Source organism: Vitis vinifera, chromosome 10, assembly GCF_030704535.1.
Source record: "Vitis vinifera cultivar Pinot Noir 40024 chromosome 10, ASM3070453v1".
Taxonomy (NCBI): Eukaryota; Viridiplantae; Streptophyta; class Magnoliopsida; order Vitales; family Vitaceae; genus Vitis; species Vitis vinifera.
This window is the reverse complement of record NC_081814.1, coordinates 16,886,936-16,904,220: the sequence shown is the minus strand read 5'-3', so window position 1 is coordinate 16,904,220 and position 17,285 is coordinate 16,886,936. Positions and strand designations below refer to the sequence as shown.

At 40.5% G+C, this 17,285-nt stretch overlaps 1 protein-coding gene across 2 annotated transcripts in view; it reads right to left on the bottom strand.

Moving 5' to 3' along the window:
- The window catches only part of LOC100264854 (vacuolar protein sorting-associated protein 54, chloroplastic), a 48,848-nt gene extending 31,921 nt beyond the window's left edge, over positions 1-16,927 (bottom strand). The window contains exons 1-3 of one of the 2 annotated variants that reach the window (XR_009466804.1): positions 15,736-16,927; positions 7,971-8,033; positions 261-340 (exon numbers count right to left, since the gene is read on the bottom strand). Coding sequence is in view for 1 of the 2 variants with exons in the window: in XM_059740302.1 (XP_059596285.1) it covers positions 261-340; positions 7,971-8,033; positions 15,736-16,581 (989 nt within the window). In the remaining variant the exon portion in view is untranslated. The remainder of the gene's footprint in view (positions 1-260; positions 341-7,970; positions 8,034-15,735) is intronic. The other variant, XM_059740302.1, reaches the window with a different exon arrangement.
- Positions 16,928-17,285: the final 358 nt, after the last annotated feature.

The following is a 17,285-nucleotide window of genomic DNA, read 5'->3' as shown; positions in this document are numbered from 1 at the left end:
AAGTTTCTTATAAAAAATAAATAGAAAGAAAACCCAAGGGTTCAATATAATAATGCAAAACTTTGCTTACCAACACTACCAAATATTCTCTTTCCTACCTTTAGCAAATAGCATTAAAATATCCCACGGAAAAATGAAGTAAAAGAGAAATATCAGAGACTCCTAACAGGCTCAAGTTAGCACAGAATTTTTTTAAAATATTAAAAAAATAAAAATAAAATAAAATAAAAAATCATGTCACCTCAGTTGAATAGACAAACCTGTTTATAGAATCTATTGAAGTTGCTACACGATCCCGAAGGTGACGAAAACAATGCAAACCAGTAAGCTCATCACCATCCTACCAAATAAAAGAAGTCAAAAAGTAAATTTATAGTCCTTTATGAAAATAATTTCTAATAGAGCCTCTCTCTCTCTCTCTCTTGCATGCTGAAGTATGCTTAAAATTGCTAAAAAAGATATCTTACAGAAATTTGGAAATAAATCTCAAATAACAGAACTTTCAAGGCAGACAAATACATTTTTTTTTTTTTTTTGATAGGAAACAACAAAGAAATATATTGATAGAATTAAGAAGTACAAAAGAATGATACTTTTGGATAGAACCAAAAGGATACTTTTACATATTAACAATAAGATTTGGATAGAACCAACCAAACGGAGAATGACATGTCCACAAAAGAAAAGGATATAATATATTCCATCCTGGTACCTCCACATGATATCATTTCTTACAAGTCAACACAAACTGTATAAAGAGCTAGACAGGTCTAGCTCACCCAAAAAACATAATCGCATGCAATGTAATATCAATAACATATCTTACTGAAACAAATATCAAGAGCGATGACAATAGTAATGGTAGTAACAGAAATTCCACCATTACAGAAAACTGAATTTATACATGTGTTCACAGGAAAAGTCAAATAAAGTTGATCATGAACAGCCTACTCTGAAATCTCCAGAAAGAAAAATAGTAAGCTAACTTCTACCTTTCAATCATTCAAAAGATATATTATATATATATACACAAAGAGGAGAGAGAGAGTGGGGAGATGGAGAGAGAGACTAAATAATATTCACAACTAGTCTGTGAACCAAATCCAAGGAAAAAATGTCCTACACCATGGGTTATTTACAATGTATCAATATTTAAAATCTATAGAGAAAGAAAACCCAAACTGCAATTGCAGAGAGGTGACATACTAGCAGCTGATCTGAATACAGCTAGAACGACTCAAACCGGTACCCTTTATTTTCTATTTCAAAACTTCTCCACCTATCAATTCTCCATCTCGATGCAAACCCAATCTGAAGGTGCAAATAAACAGTGCACATGTAGGTTATCCAAATTGACAAATAGTGCTAAAGCCCCTTAATGAACCCACTTTTATTTTATTTCCAATTTTAAACTTACAGATATCAAAATCTGAATATAAATGACAGCATATATAACAACACTTCTATAATTTTTGTGTTAGTTCATTATCAAGTAGATACAGAATTTCCACTTCTATCCATCATTTCAACAATGATGACTTTGTCATAGATTTCAAGCGATAATTATAGAAATGACAAACTCATTCAACTCTGCTTTCATTTTTTTTGATAGGCAAAAACAGAATTATATTAGAAAAGGGCACCAAAAGGAAAGCCCAAAGCATACAGGGAGTATACAAAGGACCCTTAAAGCACACCCAAGAGAAAGGAAAACAAACCCGACCCTCATCTAGCGCCTAGCCAATCAAGAAAACTAGGTAAAGTGAGAGGATCTACATTTACAATTGATTTTGTCCACACCCAAAGATTACAAACAAAAGAATTCTTCAACCTATGAACCGAAAAGTCCTCATTATCGAAAGCAATCCTGTTTCTTTCCATCCAAACCGCCCAAAAGAGGCACAACGGGGCTGCCTTCCACACCTTTCTATGCTTCTTGCCCAACATAAAGCCCCTCCATTCAATAAGGGTCTCTCTAGCCGAATAAGGGAGGACCCAACACACTCCAAAAAGGGCGAACAATAAATCCCATAAGGCTCTTGCCTTAGAGCAATGAATAAGGATATGATCAATTGACTCCTCTTCCTCACAGCACATAAAACATCTGTTAGCAACAGCCCAACCCCTCTTTTTAAGCTGGTCCATAGTAAGCACCTTACCCCAAGCAGCCTCCCAAGCAAAGAAACTCACTTTGGACGGCACACTAGGGTTCCATATCAACCCATGAGGGAAAAGACCAGCTCTTCTTGAAGATAGATCATTATAGAGCAATTTAACTGAAAAACTCTCATTCGAAGTCACTTTCCACATCATTCTATCTTCCATAATAGGACTAAGCCTTGCGCCTCGGATTGTCAAAAGAAGCCTCTCCACCTCCTCCACCTCCCAATCATTGAAGGGCCTAGAAAATCTAGGACACCAAGCCCCTTCCACTCCCGAAGTGTCCCAAAACTCCTCTACCCAAGCCTCCTTAGAGGAAGCAAAAGCATACAAGGAGGGAAAAGAATTGCATAAGGGGAGATTCCCCCACCAAATATCTTTCCAAAATTTTACCCTTCTACCATTCCCCACTAAAAAAGCGACTTTATTTTGCATAAGGGCACCTTCCTTCCTTATTTCCTTCCAAAATCCTACCCCATAACTCTCCCTCACTTCTCTAGAACTCCACCCCCCTTCTTCCTCCCCAAACTTCCTACTAATGACATGCCTCCAAAAGTTCTCCCTTTCAATCGCAAACCTCCAATTCCACTTGCAAAGAAGGGCCCTATTAAGGATGGAAAGACGTCTAACTCCCAAACCCCCCTTCCTCTTATCCATGCAAACAGTATCCCAGTTAACTAAGTGAGGCTTCCTCTCCAAAGCACCCCCTCCCCACAAGAAGTCCCTTTGAATTTTCTCCAACCTTAGACTCACCACTCTTGGCATTCGGAGTAAGGACATCAAGTATATAGGCATGCTTGACAATGTACTCCGAATTAGAGTAATTCTCCCTCCTTTGGAAATAAATTGCCTCTTCCACAAGGCCAGTCGTTTCCGAAATCGCTCTTCCACTCCATCCCAAACAGCCACCGACTTGTGGTTTGCCCCCAAAGGGATCCCCAAATAAGAAGAAGGCAGCTTACCCACTTTACAGCCAGCCTCAAGAGCCAAATTTTCCAAATTCTCCACTCTACCAACCGGTAAAATTTCGCTTTTGTCCAAGTTGATTCTCAAACCTGATATGGCTTCAAACCACATCAACAACCAGCTTAAATGGACCATCTGATCTTCGGAAGCTTCACAAAACACTAATGTGTCGTCGGCAAACAGCAAATGAGAGACTAAGGCCCCATTCCCACCCCTTCCATCAACCCTACAGCCTGAAAGGAACCCTCCCTCCACTGCTCTATGGATCAGCCTGCTAAGGGCCTCCATTCCTATCACAAATAGGTAAGGAGATATGGGGTCCCCCTGCCGCAGCCCCCTTGAGCTGTTGAAGAAGCCTTCCGGGGTGCCATTGATCAAAACTGAAAACGTTGCTGTAGAGATGCACCAGGATATCCACCCAATCCACTTCTCCCCAAATCCCATGCTTTGCAATACAACCATCAAAAAGTTCCAATTTATGTGATCGTATGCCTTCTCTAAATCCAATTTACATAACAATCCACACTCGTTTCGTTTCAACAGAGAATCTATTGCCTCATTGGCAATAAGGGCAGCATCAAGAATCTGTCTTCCTTCAACAAAAGCGTTTTGAGCTGAAGACACCACTTTGCCCACTACCTTCTTAAGTCTGTTGGCTAACACTTTTGCCAACAGTTTATACAATCCGCCCACCAAGCTGATCGGTCTGAAGTCTCTAAGGTCCTCGGCTCCAGGTTTTTTTGGGATTAGGACCAGGAAGGTCGAATTTAGGCTCCTAACGAATCTGCCGCGCTCATGAAACTCTAACAGAAAACCCATAATCTCTTCTTTGACAACATCCCAACAAAATTGCCAAAACCTAATGGGGAAGCCGTCTGGACCCGGAGCTTTGTCCCCGTTCAGGTCTGAAAGAGCCTTGAGGACCTCTTCCTCTGAAAACACCTCCTCCAGACCAGCTGCATCCTCATCACCAATTCTATTAAAATCCAGACCTTCCATAGAGGGGTGCCAGCCCCCCGGGTCAGTCAACTGGTCCTTGAAGGCTCTAACCACACCCCTCTTTATCTCCTGCTCCTCAGTTAGCCATACACCATCAACTTTAATCTTGGACAGGCAGTTTCTCCTTCTATGGGAGTTAGCCATTTTGTGAAAAAAGCCTGTGTTTCTATCCCCCTCCCTAAGCCAAACTTCTCTTGATTTTTGTCTCCAAGAAACCTCCTCCATTAGGGCCCATTTTTCGAAGTCCCCCTTTGCTGCCTTTCTAGCTTCCAATTCCTCCAAAGATAAGGGACGAAGCTTCTCCTGACCATCCCAGAAATTTACCTTGTCCAGAGCCACTTTCTTATTGACACCCACCTGCCCAAAAACCTCCTTATTCCACGACTTTAGAATAGCCTTCAACGCCTTCAACTTCTCAGCAAGGATGAAGCTAAACGAGCCATTAAAGCTTAGACTCTGCCACCACCCCTTCAACAGATCCTTAAATCCCTCCTCCTTAAGCCACATATTTTCAAACCGAAAAGGAACAGGACCTCTTCTAACCCCTCCCCCATCCAATAGAATAGGGAAGTGGTCGGACACAGGCCTAGGGAGGGAACACTGCACCGCCCCCTTAAAGTGATCCTCCCAATCCTCCGACACCAAGAAACGGTCTAACCTGGTCATAGCTTGATTATTCAGGCCTCCACTCCAGGTGAAAGGACCCCCCTGAAGGGGAAGATCCCTCAAATCCAATTCATCAATCACTTCCGAGAATCTTCTCATTGAAGAAGACAATCTTCCCCCTCTTCTGCTCTCATTCGGGAATCTAATTAAATTGAAATCACCTCCGATACACCAAGGATCGCTCCATAGCCCGCGGATGGCCCCTAACTCTTCCCAAAACAGCTCTCTATATCTCTTTACTGTAGGGCCATACACTCCTGAAAAAATCCAATTAAAACCATCTTCACAGTTTTTGAACCGGCAGGAGACGGAGAAAAGACCTACCTCCATCCCTTCCAGCTCCAGCACTCTTTTGTCCCAAAAAACCAACACCCCTCCAGCTGCCCCTCTCGCATTTAGAACTCCCCAATCTAAAAATCTCCCCACACCAAGACTTCTCACCACCCCTAGAGACATCTGAGACATTTTAGTCTCCTGCAGGCATACCAAATCCACTTTTTGGGCTCTAATTAAGGCCTTAATTGAACTCCTCTTATTTCTGTCATTCACCCCCCGGACATTCCAAGATAGGATTTTAATCTTCATTTGAGGCACAGGGCTCTGTCCCCGTTTCTTCTATCCGAGCCTTTCTTCCTGCTTTCTCCTTCATAATTAATCGACCATTCCAATTTTTTCACTTCCCTATCAAACCTAGTCATCCCTGAACTTCCTTTCTTCTTGCCTTGATCCCTCCTTGATTTCAGCCTTAACAGAAGTTTAAGAACTTCCCCCTCAACACCAACTGTCGAGAATCCCAAGGACTTGCTGAACTTAGCCAAGCTACTGTCATCCCAACCGCTGCCCTGGTCCTCTTCTTCCTCCAGATCCTCACTCTCCTTTGACCTGACACCCCTGTTCTTTCCCCCCTCTGTACTCATCTCCCACGGCCTGCCATCAGTCAACAACGCTCGCAACGGAGCATGATACCCATCTTCTTCGTCAATAACTACCGGATCCCTAACAACCCCCACCACCATAGCCCGATCGCACCCAGAAAGAGAAGAAGAAGAGAAGTGGACCCGAACCCCCCCAAGAACATCGATGACGGGCTCGTACCTGGATGCTTCAGCTAGCAGCGCTTCTTCGGACATCCGCGCTCTCGCCTTCGCCATTAGAGACTCGGAATCCCTCCAATCTCCTCCAAGGATGCAAGCGATCCCCCCGTCTTCCTTAACTTGGCCACCCGAAGCTTCCATCGAAGCCCTAATCTCCATCCCCCCGACCTCGGCACGAGGAGAAGCCCTATTTTCTCTTAATCCCCCCAACACCGGTTCAAAACCTATGTCGGCCCTCTCTTCGCAGCCCTCGATCAACCCCTTTATGAGGAAAGGCCTTTCCTCGCAGCCCATTACCCACCCTTTTAAGGTGATGGGCCTGGGCTCACAATCTGGCCCAAACGTCTGGACTCCCACAAATTCTGACTTAAGACCACCATCTCCAAGCCCGCTCCTGGCTTGGGCCTCCCAATCGGGCCCAAAAACACAAGCAGCTGGCCCAGATTTAAAACCTCCCATGTTTGCTAACTTCCCTCCCCCTCGACTGCTGATCCCGCAGCTGTCTTCTCCATCAGTCACCTCCTTTCCAGGCCCCCTACCAGCCAACTCATGTGGACAGCCTGAAATCCCTTTTGAAGAACTACCACAGGGCGGCTCACCTGCTCCCCTCTGCTCCATCAGCTGTCCAACCTTCACGATCACGCCTCCTCTACACTCTTCACGAGACCCACTCCCTGCAACTTCTACAGCCACTGCATCCCCTTTCCCGAGAACACTTCCCTCCGGCACCACCTGAGAGAACCAAGGTGGGGATTCCCACCACAGCTGGACTGAGAAGCACCCCATCTCATCCGCAATCTGGACGGAGGAAGGTGTGTCCCTGCCCACCGATTTCACCAACAATCTAGCCCATTGCAGCTCTGCCATTGATTCCGTCTTGTTGTCCACAGCAATGAACCCACCACAACCATCTCCTATCAACTTAAACACCTCTCGATTCCATAAATGAAGGGGAAGACCTACCACTCTCACCCATACCTCTCTAGCAAAAACACCATTGCTGAAACACCCCACCTCCGGGTGCCATCTTTCCATCATTAAAACACTGCCTAGAACCTTTCTCTTCCCTCTAGCAAGAACACGCTCGGCCTCACTCATCAATTCGAACTCAAATAGCAATAGCCCACCTCCCATTACAGCTATGTCCAGCTTTCCTTTGAGGAGCCAAGCGTGGACAGCCCAGTTTTTCAGAAAAACCAACGCAGGAGGATGGTTCTCCACCTTATCCCATCTACCCACTAAGCAACGACCCAGCTGCTCTAATCTACCAGGCTTCACCCTCCCTCCCCCTTCCAGCCAAACCTTGTCCCCAAGTCTCCCCAATCTCAGATTTACTACATCTGCATATGTCCTTTGATCAGGCTCTTTTTCCTTCTTCAGCACCTCAAGAGAAAGAGGGTCCTTTACCCCTCTAAATGGAGCTACCCCAACCTCTCTCAGCTTCTCAGCCAAGGTGTTCCATCCTCCAGATAGCCTCTTTCCTTCTGGAAAAATTAAGCAAAACCTTTTTGCCTCCAAATCACGAACAGAACAGAGAATGAATCTACCCGCCTCATTTGTACGACGCTCCAATCTATATTTCCTATTCTCCTCCTCCCATGCGAGGGACCAATTACTATCATCTCTATCTCTACAGCAGGACTCCACACCTACCAGCAGACTGCTGAGGCTTGCATCTCCAAATCTGATCCAAGATGATAGCCCTTTACATCTCTCCCAAATGCATCCTCTCAGCTTTCCTCCTACTTCATCAATCACAAGATCATAAGCTTTAGATTCCACAGTAAACCGTCTTCTACCTCCTCTAGACATCTTCGTTCTCCCTCCCACAAAGGAGACTAGCTTGGAATACCAAGAAAGCCAAAATCATTCAACTCTGCTTTCATGATCTTCTGCAATTAAGTTTCATAAAGGTCCTTTCTTTGTTCTAGTTAATCATTAGACTTCGAATCTCTTTTCAACTGATTAGTTGCTTTATTAACACCTTGGACATTTCTTTCTCTAAACATTCTTACTTTTTCACATACTACAATCAGATAGTTTTTTAAAGCACTACACCAAGACATGAGCAAAATTAGAACATACCAACAAATGTTGCAGATCATCAGTGACATCCAGAGCACCAGCACAATCTGCAGATGCAATAAGCTGTATGACAGAAAAATAGATCAACATATATGCCCAGATATTAATGAAATAGTTGCCTAAAAACTAATTATTGAATTACTAACAAGAGTCCACCAATTTAGATCTTCAATCTACTAAATTGATTTCTTCAAACTCAATTTACACATAATTTCATCAATAAGAATGTTCCAATCTTGCTAGCTATTACATAAACTAATTTGCAATGATCAAAATTCAAGCCAATCATGAAAAGAAAGTGTTTGAATAGTGAGGAAAACATGCATAAAAACAAAGCAACCAAGGCGTAATTGCATAAATAAGAATATGCTGTCTATTGAGATCCTAGAAATGATTTTATTTATTAATGAAAAAGGATTCAAGACAGCAGTGTCGTTGCTCCAATCAATGCAATATCAACCTAACAAATTTCCAGCAATAAAATAATAGAAATAACAAGAGATAGCAAAGCAATTGAACTTAGGACTCAATAGATGAGTTTCCAGGCCTTATAAGACCCAAGAACAACTCCTAATCTGATTCTCTTTTCACTACCTTACCTTGCAATCTAGAAAAAAAATTGTTCAACATTACCAAGCTCCCAATTATTAAAATGTCTACTACAAAAACAAAGATTTTAATAACCCCTCTCCCACGTCTAGTCCCACAAATCCACCACCTAAGCCACCTTTGATAAGGCTAAAGAAAACAAAGATGAAAAAGAAACACATGAAGAGGGTGTTTGGTAAATCAACTTAATGACTTAATTTGAGTTATTAAGTATATTTAGTATGCTTGGTAAAATAACTTAATATAGCAACTTAAAGTTAAAATTAACTTTAGTAAATCAACTTAATGACTTAATGTGACATAAAGTTATTTTTTATATAAGCATAATTTAACTTAAAGTCATCTAAAGTCATTAAGTATTAAGTATTAAGTATTAAGTTCTACAAAATGCTCTCAAAGGCTCCTCCCCACACCACATATCCTTCCTAAACTCCACCTTCCTCCCACTTCCCACAAGAAAGGAAATTCTATAATTAAAAGTAGCCCAATTCTTCCTAATGTCTTTCTATAACCATACCTCATACTCATCTTTCACATCACAAGGTCGCCAACCCCCTTCTTCCTACTCCTATTTCCCACTTATAACCTCTCTCCAAAAAGCTCCTCTTTCGAATGCAAATTGTCAACTCCACTTACACAAAAGTGCTTTATTGAGCAAAGCAAGAATTCTAACCCTCAAACCCCTCTTTCTGTTCTTCATGCAAACAATTGACCATTTCACTAAATAAATATTTTTTTTTCCCTAAAGTAAGTCTCTTTGAATCTTCACAAGCCTTAATCTAACTTTTCTCAAAGTGAAAAACAATGACATGAATCAAAATAATCCTCCCTCATTTTGGAATATATTGTCTTTCCCACAACAACAACCTTTTGTTAAATGACTCTTCCACTCCATCCCAAGCCACCACTAATTTGAAAGGAGTGCCTAAAGGAACACCCAAATAAGAAGTTAGGAGATTGCCTACCTCATTTCAAAGGTCAACTCTTCTACATTGTCCAATCTCCCAACACTGGTTAATTAACTCTTTTCAAGATTAATTTTCAACCTTGAGATAACTTCAAACCACATGAACAACCAACTTAAATAAACAATTTGATATCGAGAAGCCTCACAAAAAACAAGAGTATCATCTATATACAACAAATGAAACACCTCCTTCCCCATCATGTCCTCTCTCCCTTACCCCAAAGCCTAATAGGTAACTACTACCCTTAGCCCTCTTTTTTTTTTTTTCTTTTTTTTACAAGCAAGCAAAAATTAAATTAACAAAGCCTATCAAAAAGGGTGCACTAGAATACAAAAAATTGTATGCAAGGGCACCAAAAGGTAAAAGCATAAAAAAAGAAAAAGCAATATACGAGCAGCAATAACCCCTCCACTTACACACACCCATCCAATCAACTACGTCTACCAAAGACTTTTTCACATCATTGAGTCCATCCTTACCCACTTCAAGAGGAATTGTAAAAAGGAGTGTTTTAGCATTTGACTTGTTTGTTCCACATCTTCTAAGACCTACTATTTCTCTCCTTCTAAACAATCCAAAAATAAATAAATAATGGGATGTCCTTTCATGCTTTCTTTTGTTTCTTCCCCACAAAGGATCCCTACCAACTTAAGAGGGCTCATTTAACTAAAGTTAGCAACATCCAATCCAACCAAAACAAAGAGAAAACTAGTGTCCATAGGATTCTTGTTTGGTAAAATGAAGTAAAAGGTGGCGACTCTGAGGCGTAAGGGGTGGAGCGATGTGAGACAAGTCCCATGGTCAACGTTGGATTCTCATGGTAGGACTCCTTCCCTCTCGCCTTTGGAACTTTTGAGTCCTGGATGCTAGCCCTTAAAGACGTTGCTTCAAGATGGCTGTTTGTCAGAGCTTCCAGGAAGGGCAGCGAAGGGCCCTTCAAGTAAGGAGTTGGTGGTCAAGGGTGAGGAGATGAATCCTATTTGGGCTTCAAATGTGCTGCAAATGAGGAAGAAGTTGTTAGCTTGCCCAGTAGCTTTGTCAAGTTTAGTAGCGGTTTGAGGATGTTAATTGTGAGTTTCGAGAAGGAAATCAGTTCTCTTTTTAAGAAATTGGAAACGAGAAAAAGGAGAGGGGTAAAGAGGTTAGGGGAAAAGAAAATTTTTTTGTCTTCTTCCCGTTTTGACAGGGAAATCCGAAAGTTAGAGTGTTCAGTCAACTACAATAGCTCTCCATCCACTATCAAGCAAAAGGGGAAGGGTGTTGGGGATTTAGGGAAGGGATTGGAGTTGAGCTCAGGAAGCACTATTGTCTAGTAGTTCAATTTTGGGTTGCAATGGGTGGTTTTTGATCTAACACCCCAGTTCCTTTGGTGGTTGCTTGTTGTTAGGGTGGTGGGTTTTGGGTTTCTCTTTTCTCTTCTCCTGTTTGCCTATTGGTCTTAATTGTATACTCCATGTGTACTTTGTTGTGCCTTTTGGCAAGTGCCTTTAATATATCCTGCTTATTTACCTATATATAGATATTTATTAACCATGGTCTTAACCCCTCTTTTTAAGCTAATCTATGATGAGGATCCTATCTCAAGTTGTTTGTCATACAAATAATCTCCCTTTCATTGGCACCCACAGCCCCATGTTCCAAATAACACCATTCGAAAGGGAATCGCATATCCTCGGCATCAAAAAGGAGTATAGAGATTTTATTGAGGACATTTTGATCTATGTTTCTAACTAGATCACCCTATCCTCAACTCCTCCATTCTTTTGAGCTCTCACTCATGTGGTTATCTTACAAAATAGGGGCTCCAACATCCCATTTCCCCTCACAGCTCCCACACATCCACCATCCAAGAGTCCTTTTTTTTTTTTTTTTTTGATAAGCAAACAAGATATGCATTAAAAAGAGGCTAAAAGCCACAAAGCATACAGGGAGTATATAAGGCGACTAATGCCTCAAAAAGGAGCAACACCATCCAAGAGTCCCTTTTTTTTTTTTGATAGGAAACCACAAAGGAATATATTGAAAAAAAGAAGGTACAAATAGAAGAATGAGGAATCCTCCCACCAAAGAGAAACAAGACTACAAGTAATCAAATATAAGAAATTACAAAGAGAGAATAAGCAAACACACTATTTACACACCGCTAACCAATCAAGTTGTAACACGTTAAGAGGTATCCCCTTAAAAACCTTAGAACAAAAAGCCCAAAGAGAAGCAAGAAAACGAATAGAATCCCAAAGATACTCTGAATTCCTTACTTTATCCTCAAAAATCCTTGCATTTCTTTCCCGCCACACCACCCACATTAACGCGATGCACGCGTCTTGCCATAAAACAACCCCTCTCTTAGAAGATCCAAAACCATTAAAATTATTAGATAACATGTCAGAGATACTCCTTGAGGAAACCCAATCCGTCTTTGCTAACTGAAATAATATGTACCACAACCCCATCGTCAAAGAGCAATGGAGGAAAAGGTGATCTACTGTTTCTCTATGCTTCATGCACAACTTACATATGTCGGGACTAAGTGCTTTGTGGGGTCTTCTCAATTGTAGCAAGTCATTAGTATTAACCTTCTTGTGAGCCACCAACCAGACAAAGGACTTGACTTTGAAGGGGACTTGAGAATTCCAGACAAACTTGGTAGGGAAAACTGGAGGCGACTCAGAATATTGGGATAAGGCCAGAAAGAAAGATTTGACTGTGAAAAGACCTAAAGGAGATAAGGACCAGGATCTCTTATCCGGAACCGAAGGTGATATGTGTAGACGATCAAGAGACCGCATAAGGCCTTCTAAATCTTCTATCTCAGAATCAAAAAGATTTCGACAAAAATTGAAATTCCAAGAGAAAGGACGGGAATATCCAATAATTGATGAAATAGGAGCATTTTTATCCGTGACTACGCTAAGTAATTTTGGATATTGGACTCCCAAAGGTTGATCCCCTCACCACAAGTCATCCCAGAACCGAATTCTATCCTCGTCACCTACCACAAACCGAGTAAACTTGGAAAACTCTTGGAAGACTAGTGCAATGGCATTCCAAGGACAACGATGAGACCATCTAACTATATTGTTGACATCCCAGCCATTGGAGTGTGATCCACAAATGCTTAAGATAACCTGATGCACAGAGCTGAACCCTCCCTAGGATATCTCCACAACCACTTCCCTAAAAGAGCGACATTCCTAATAGAAATCTTTCCAAAACCCAATCCCCCTCTCGATTTCGGCTTACACACTACGTCCCAATTAACCAAATGGTCTCTTTTGCCTTCCCCTACGCCTGACAATAAAAAATCTCTTTGCATTCTCTCAATTTTTGCTGCCACTGAGGCGGAAATCATAAACAAGGAGAGAAAGTAACATGGCATATGGGTGAGACAAGATTGAATGAGGGTTATCCTGCCACCAAAAGATAAATACGCCTTCTGCCACCCATCTAATCTCCTTGATATCCTCTCAATCACAGGATCCCAAAAGCCACATGCCTTAGGATTCCCTCCCAGAGGAAGACCCAAGTAAAGTATAGGTCACCCAGAAGCCTTGCAGTCAAGCATCTCGGCCAACCTAGAAAGATGATTTTGTTCAAGATTAATGCCATAGATATTGCTTTTGTCAAGATTAACTTTCAAACCGGAAATATGCCCAAACACTAGCAGAACATTCTTAAGGGTCATCATATCCTCTTCTCGAGTACTGGAAAAGAAAATGGTATCATCTGCAAATTGTAAATGGGATACCCTTGTTCTGTTCCTACCCACCCTGAAACCCTCCAAGACGTTTCTCTCCTCAGCTTTCAATAACATCCTACTCAAAACATCTGCCACTATAGTGAACAAAAAAGGTGATAAAGGGTCGTCTTGTCTTAAACCTCTAGATGCCTTAACCCACCCTTTCGCATTACCGTTCACTAGGCCTGCAAAAGAAACCAAGGACAAGCAACCTCTCATCCATTTGCTCCATCTAAGACTAAACCCTTTCATCTCCAACACATAATCCAAAAAATCCCAACTCACGTGGTCATAGGCCTTTTCAAAGTCAATTTTGAATACAACTCCTTTCTCCCCTGATCTTCTTTTCTCATCCACTATCTCATTGGCTATGAGAACTGCACCATCCAAGAGTCCTTTAAAGTAGTAATAGCAAAAAATGCGGAAAAAAAAACCATTAAAAGTTAATTCAGCACACCACTTATGCTTCCAAACTTGATCACCTTCCATCTCTCAATATGGAACTAGATTTTCTTTTAACAACATCACATACTTTCCTAATTGCCTTCTACAAGCCCATTCCAATCCTTTAGCTTTTCTTTCTCCAATTGGATCCTTGAATTGGCCCTTCACCTCTCTCTTCAATGATTGAGAAGATTAGCAAGGTTTCACAAGAAAGTTAAATATGACGTAAAAGCTTTTTCTAAAGGTAATTGAACATGGGGAATTTTACTCAAGCTTCCTAGTAAACTATCTATGGACATAAATGGAGGCTTAAAGAAAACTGATATGAAAAAGTTTCTTTGAGATTGCTTATTTGTACCTAGAATAGTAGAAGTTACAAATGCATTAATTGTTATAAATTATACAAAAAAATTTATGTTTATTTTGAACTTCTTTTTATGAAACAATTTCTCTTAGTACATACATACATACATACATACATATATATATATATATATATACACGCACACACATATACATGTTTGTATGTGTTTTCTTCCATAAATGAGGCTTAATCATAGAATTAGTGGAATGTATAATGTCTTAATTATGTATGCTTTTCTTTTGGTGATTGATCAATATCCATGGTGATTGATCAATATCCATGGTGATTTGCAGTTTGGTAAGCATTCTAATAAGACTAGTTTGAGGAATAAGTTGTGGTTCAAAAATTACTAAAAGCCTGATCAGTTGTATCTATCTATCACTAAACTTTTTGAAGTGTATCAATTATTTTGTAATTGCTATAGTGAAGGAATGTTGTGAATCCATGTACATGAATTTAGTCTATATGAAAGTTTTGGGAATCTTCCAATTTTTCATCTTTTGCTTTTTCAATTTTTTAACTTAAACTATAGCTCGGTTTGGGATAGTGTTTAACTTCCACATTTAATACTAGAAGTAAAAGCAAAAGTAATTACTATTGAGATACAATTGAAATTTATGTCAAGAAATTGTATTTAAAAATGCTTTTATTAAAAATAAGGATAATGATGTTAAAAATTCAAATTAACAACTAGCATGATTCATTATGAATATTAAAAATTTTAAAAAATAATACCATATATATATATATATATATATATATATATATATATTAAGCTTTTCTATTAACAATCAATTTCATCATGCATTTACATTTTCAAGTAAATCCATATTAAGCTTAAAAGGTATTATTGAAAAACTGCTAAAAAAATTTGAATCAATCCTTGTTATAGCCATACATGAGAGTGGGAATGGCAATTTGCTCCCACGGACTGATTCCTAGGATTTCCAAATGCTAGAATTGGAATTCCACTAAGATTCCAACCCAAAGATAGTCAAGAATGGTTCATTGTTGAGATACTAAAGAAAGGAATGGTTAGCACTATTGCCAATTGGCAAAAAGCCAAATGTTTCTCTCCACCCACGTCAGTGCACCTCCACAACGACATTAACGAAGGTTGTCGTTATCCCAACCACTCAACTAGATCTATAATAGACATGGAATTCACATCCATTGGCCTCTTAGTGCACAAACGTAGAGAGTACGAAAACGACATTTCTTTATTCTTTTTTGTCGTTTGGCGCCAGTGAATTCGTCCCAATACTTTGGTGTGCCATTTTTATTGGGGTTGTTAACATCATTTTTGTTCACATACCAAGAAATTAACCTACATTCTTTACTAGACTGTCATGGAAAATACTTTCCCGGATCAGAAATTTTATCAACTTCACAAATTAGAAAAATTAATTCCACTTGTTCTATGAACAAATGGAAACTTTTAAAACCTCTAGCAACTTGATCTTTCAGTTTTGAACTTCCATGAATTAGTTACACATTTTCCAGACCTAAATTCAATCATGCATTGTAAACCAAGTCCGGGACGCAAGCTCTACATATAAGTTGTTACTAATATAAAGTAATCCGTGCTTTCATAACTAATATCTCAGTAATATAGATAGTTAATGACAGCACGAAGAATACCAGTTTGAGAGCCGAGAGAGCTTGGTTGACATATAGTATAAGCTTCAATTTCTGTTGAAGTGCCAGCAAATTGCTTCTAGTCGCATTCAACTCCTGAATTTGCTTTGCAGAATCTACTAAATCCGAATCCAAGAGCCTTATAGTCTCCTTTAGCTCTCGGATCCGACTACACCCCTCCACAATCTTCACATTCAAGTCTTGCAATTGCCCTTGCGCCTCAAAAAACGAATTGGACCGCAGAGAAATCTCCTTCACCAAATGCAATTCAACCACATCCAAATACTGCGACAGCTTCTCCTGCAGAACAAGATTCTCCGACGCCGTCGTGAACGGGCAAGCCGCCCGGAACGTCGCGCCCTCTTCCAGCGCAAAATCCTCTTTGAAATACAGCGACGGTACCTCTCTCAAACACGCCATGAGAGCCTCACCCTGACCTTGAATTTCCCCGTTTTTCGACATGCCAAAACCTTCCAATTCTCCATTTTCTTTGCTCTTATGATTCCGAATGTCCTCGAAACGACCATACGGCTCCGAGATCGAGGCTAAGTATGGCTGAAAATCGGATCGAGCAACTTCCGAAGAGGCCTTGCCGGACACCAACGGCGAGAACTCCGGCGGACTGACCGCCGTCGACGAGGACCACCACCCGACCCACGAATCGGAGCTGTAAACGCCGGATTTTCCGACGAGAGGATTGTTGAGAATGGAAGCCAAGCTCTGGCTACTCCCGTCCGGGACAGATTTGGTGGACGACGAAGTGGTTCTTCCAAAGCGGGTTTCACTATTGCCAAGGGTGGTTGCAGCTTCAGCCATGAACCTTCCCGATTGGGAAGGCTGCGAATCCATTTTCACGATCTATACAGCATCAATCTCAGCTCTGTAAAACCCTAGAATCACTCAAGCTCAATTTGGATCGCAATGTGATCTGAGAGAGAATAAGTTGGTATGCAAGGGACACACCAGATCTACACGAATGATCATCAAAACGCTGCGTTTAAGGTGCTTAACAAAATCAACTTCCTTCTGATTATGGAGTTTTGGATCTGACGTTCTTAAGTATGATAGAGCACGTGTGTGGACAGAATAGTTATCCGACTCGGACCGACCGTCACCCCGGTTCAGTTGCGGGTCAAAATTTAATGGGAGAATTGTGCTTTGAGTTGTGTTGATACTGATAATTGGCTCAAAATCCTCCTCTCACTTATACTTGAACTCACAAATTGAGGTGATGAAGAATATTACTTTTCAAAATTTCACAAAATACCCTTGGCTGTTAAATTAGAAAAACTAACCGACGAGTCCTCTCTCATTCTCTCTTTCAGTCTCTTTCTATCTCATTCACTCTTTCAGTCTCTTTCTATCTTTTTGCTTAGCTCGCCCTTCTTTCACCTATATTTTAAAAAATTTATAACTTTTTTTATTTCATATTTATCCAATTTATAAAATAAAGACTCTTGTTGTTAAATAATTTTATTATGAAATTTATCTTTTTAAATTAAATTTTTTATCCTTATTTATTCTATATAATAAACAAATATTTTAAGTATAAA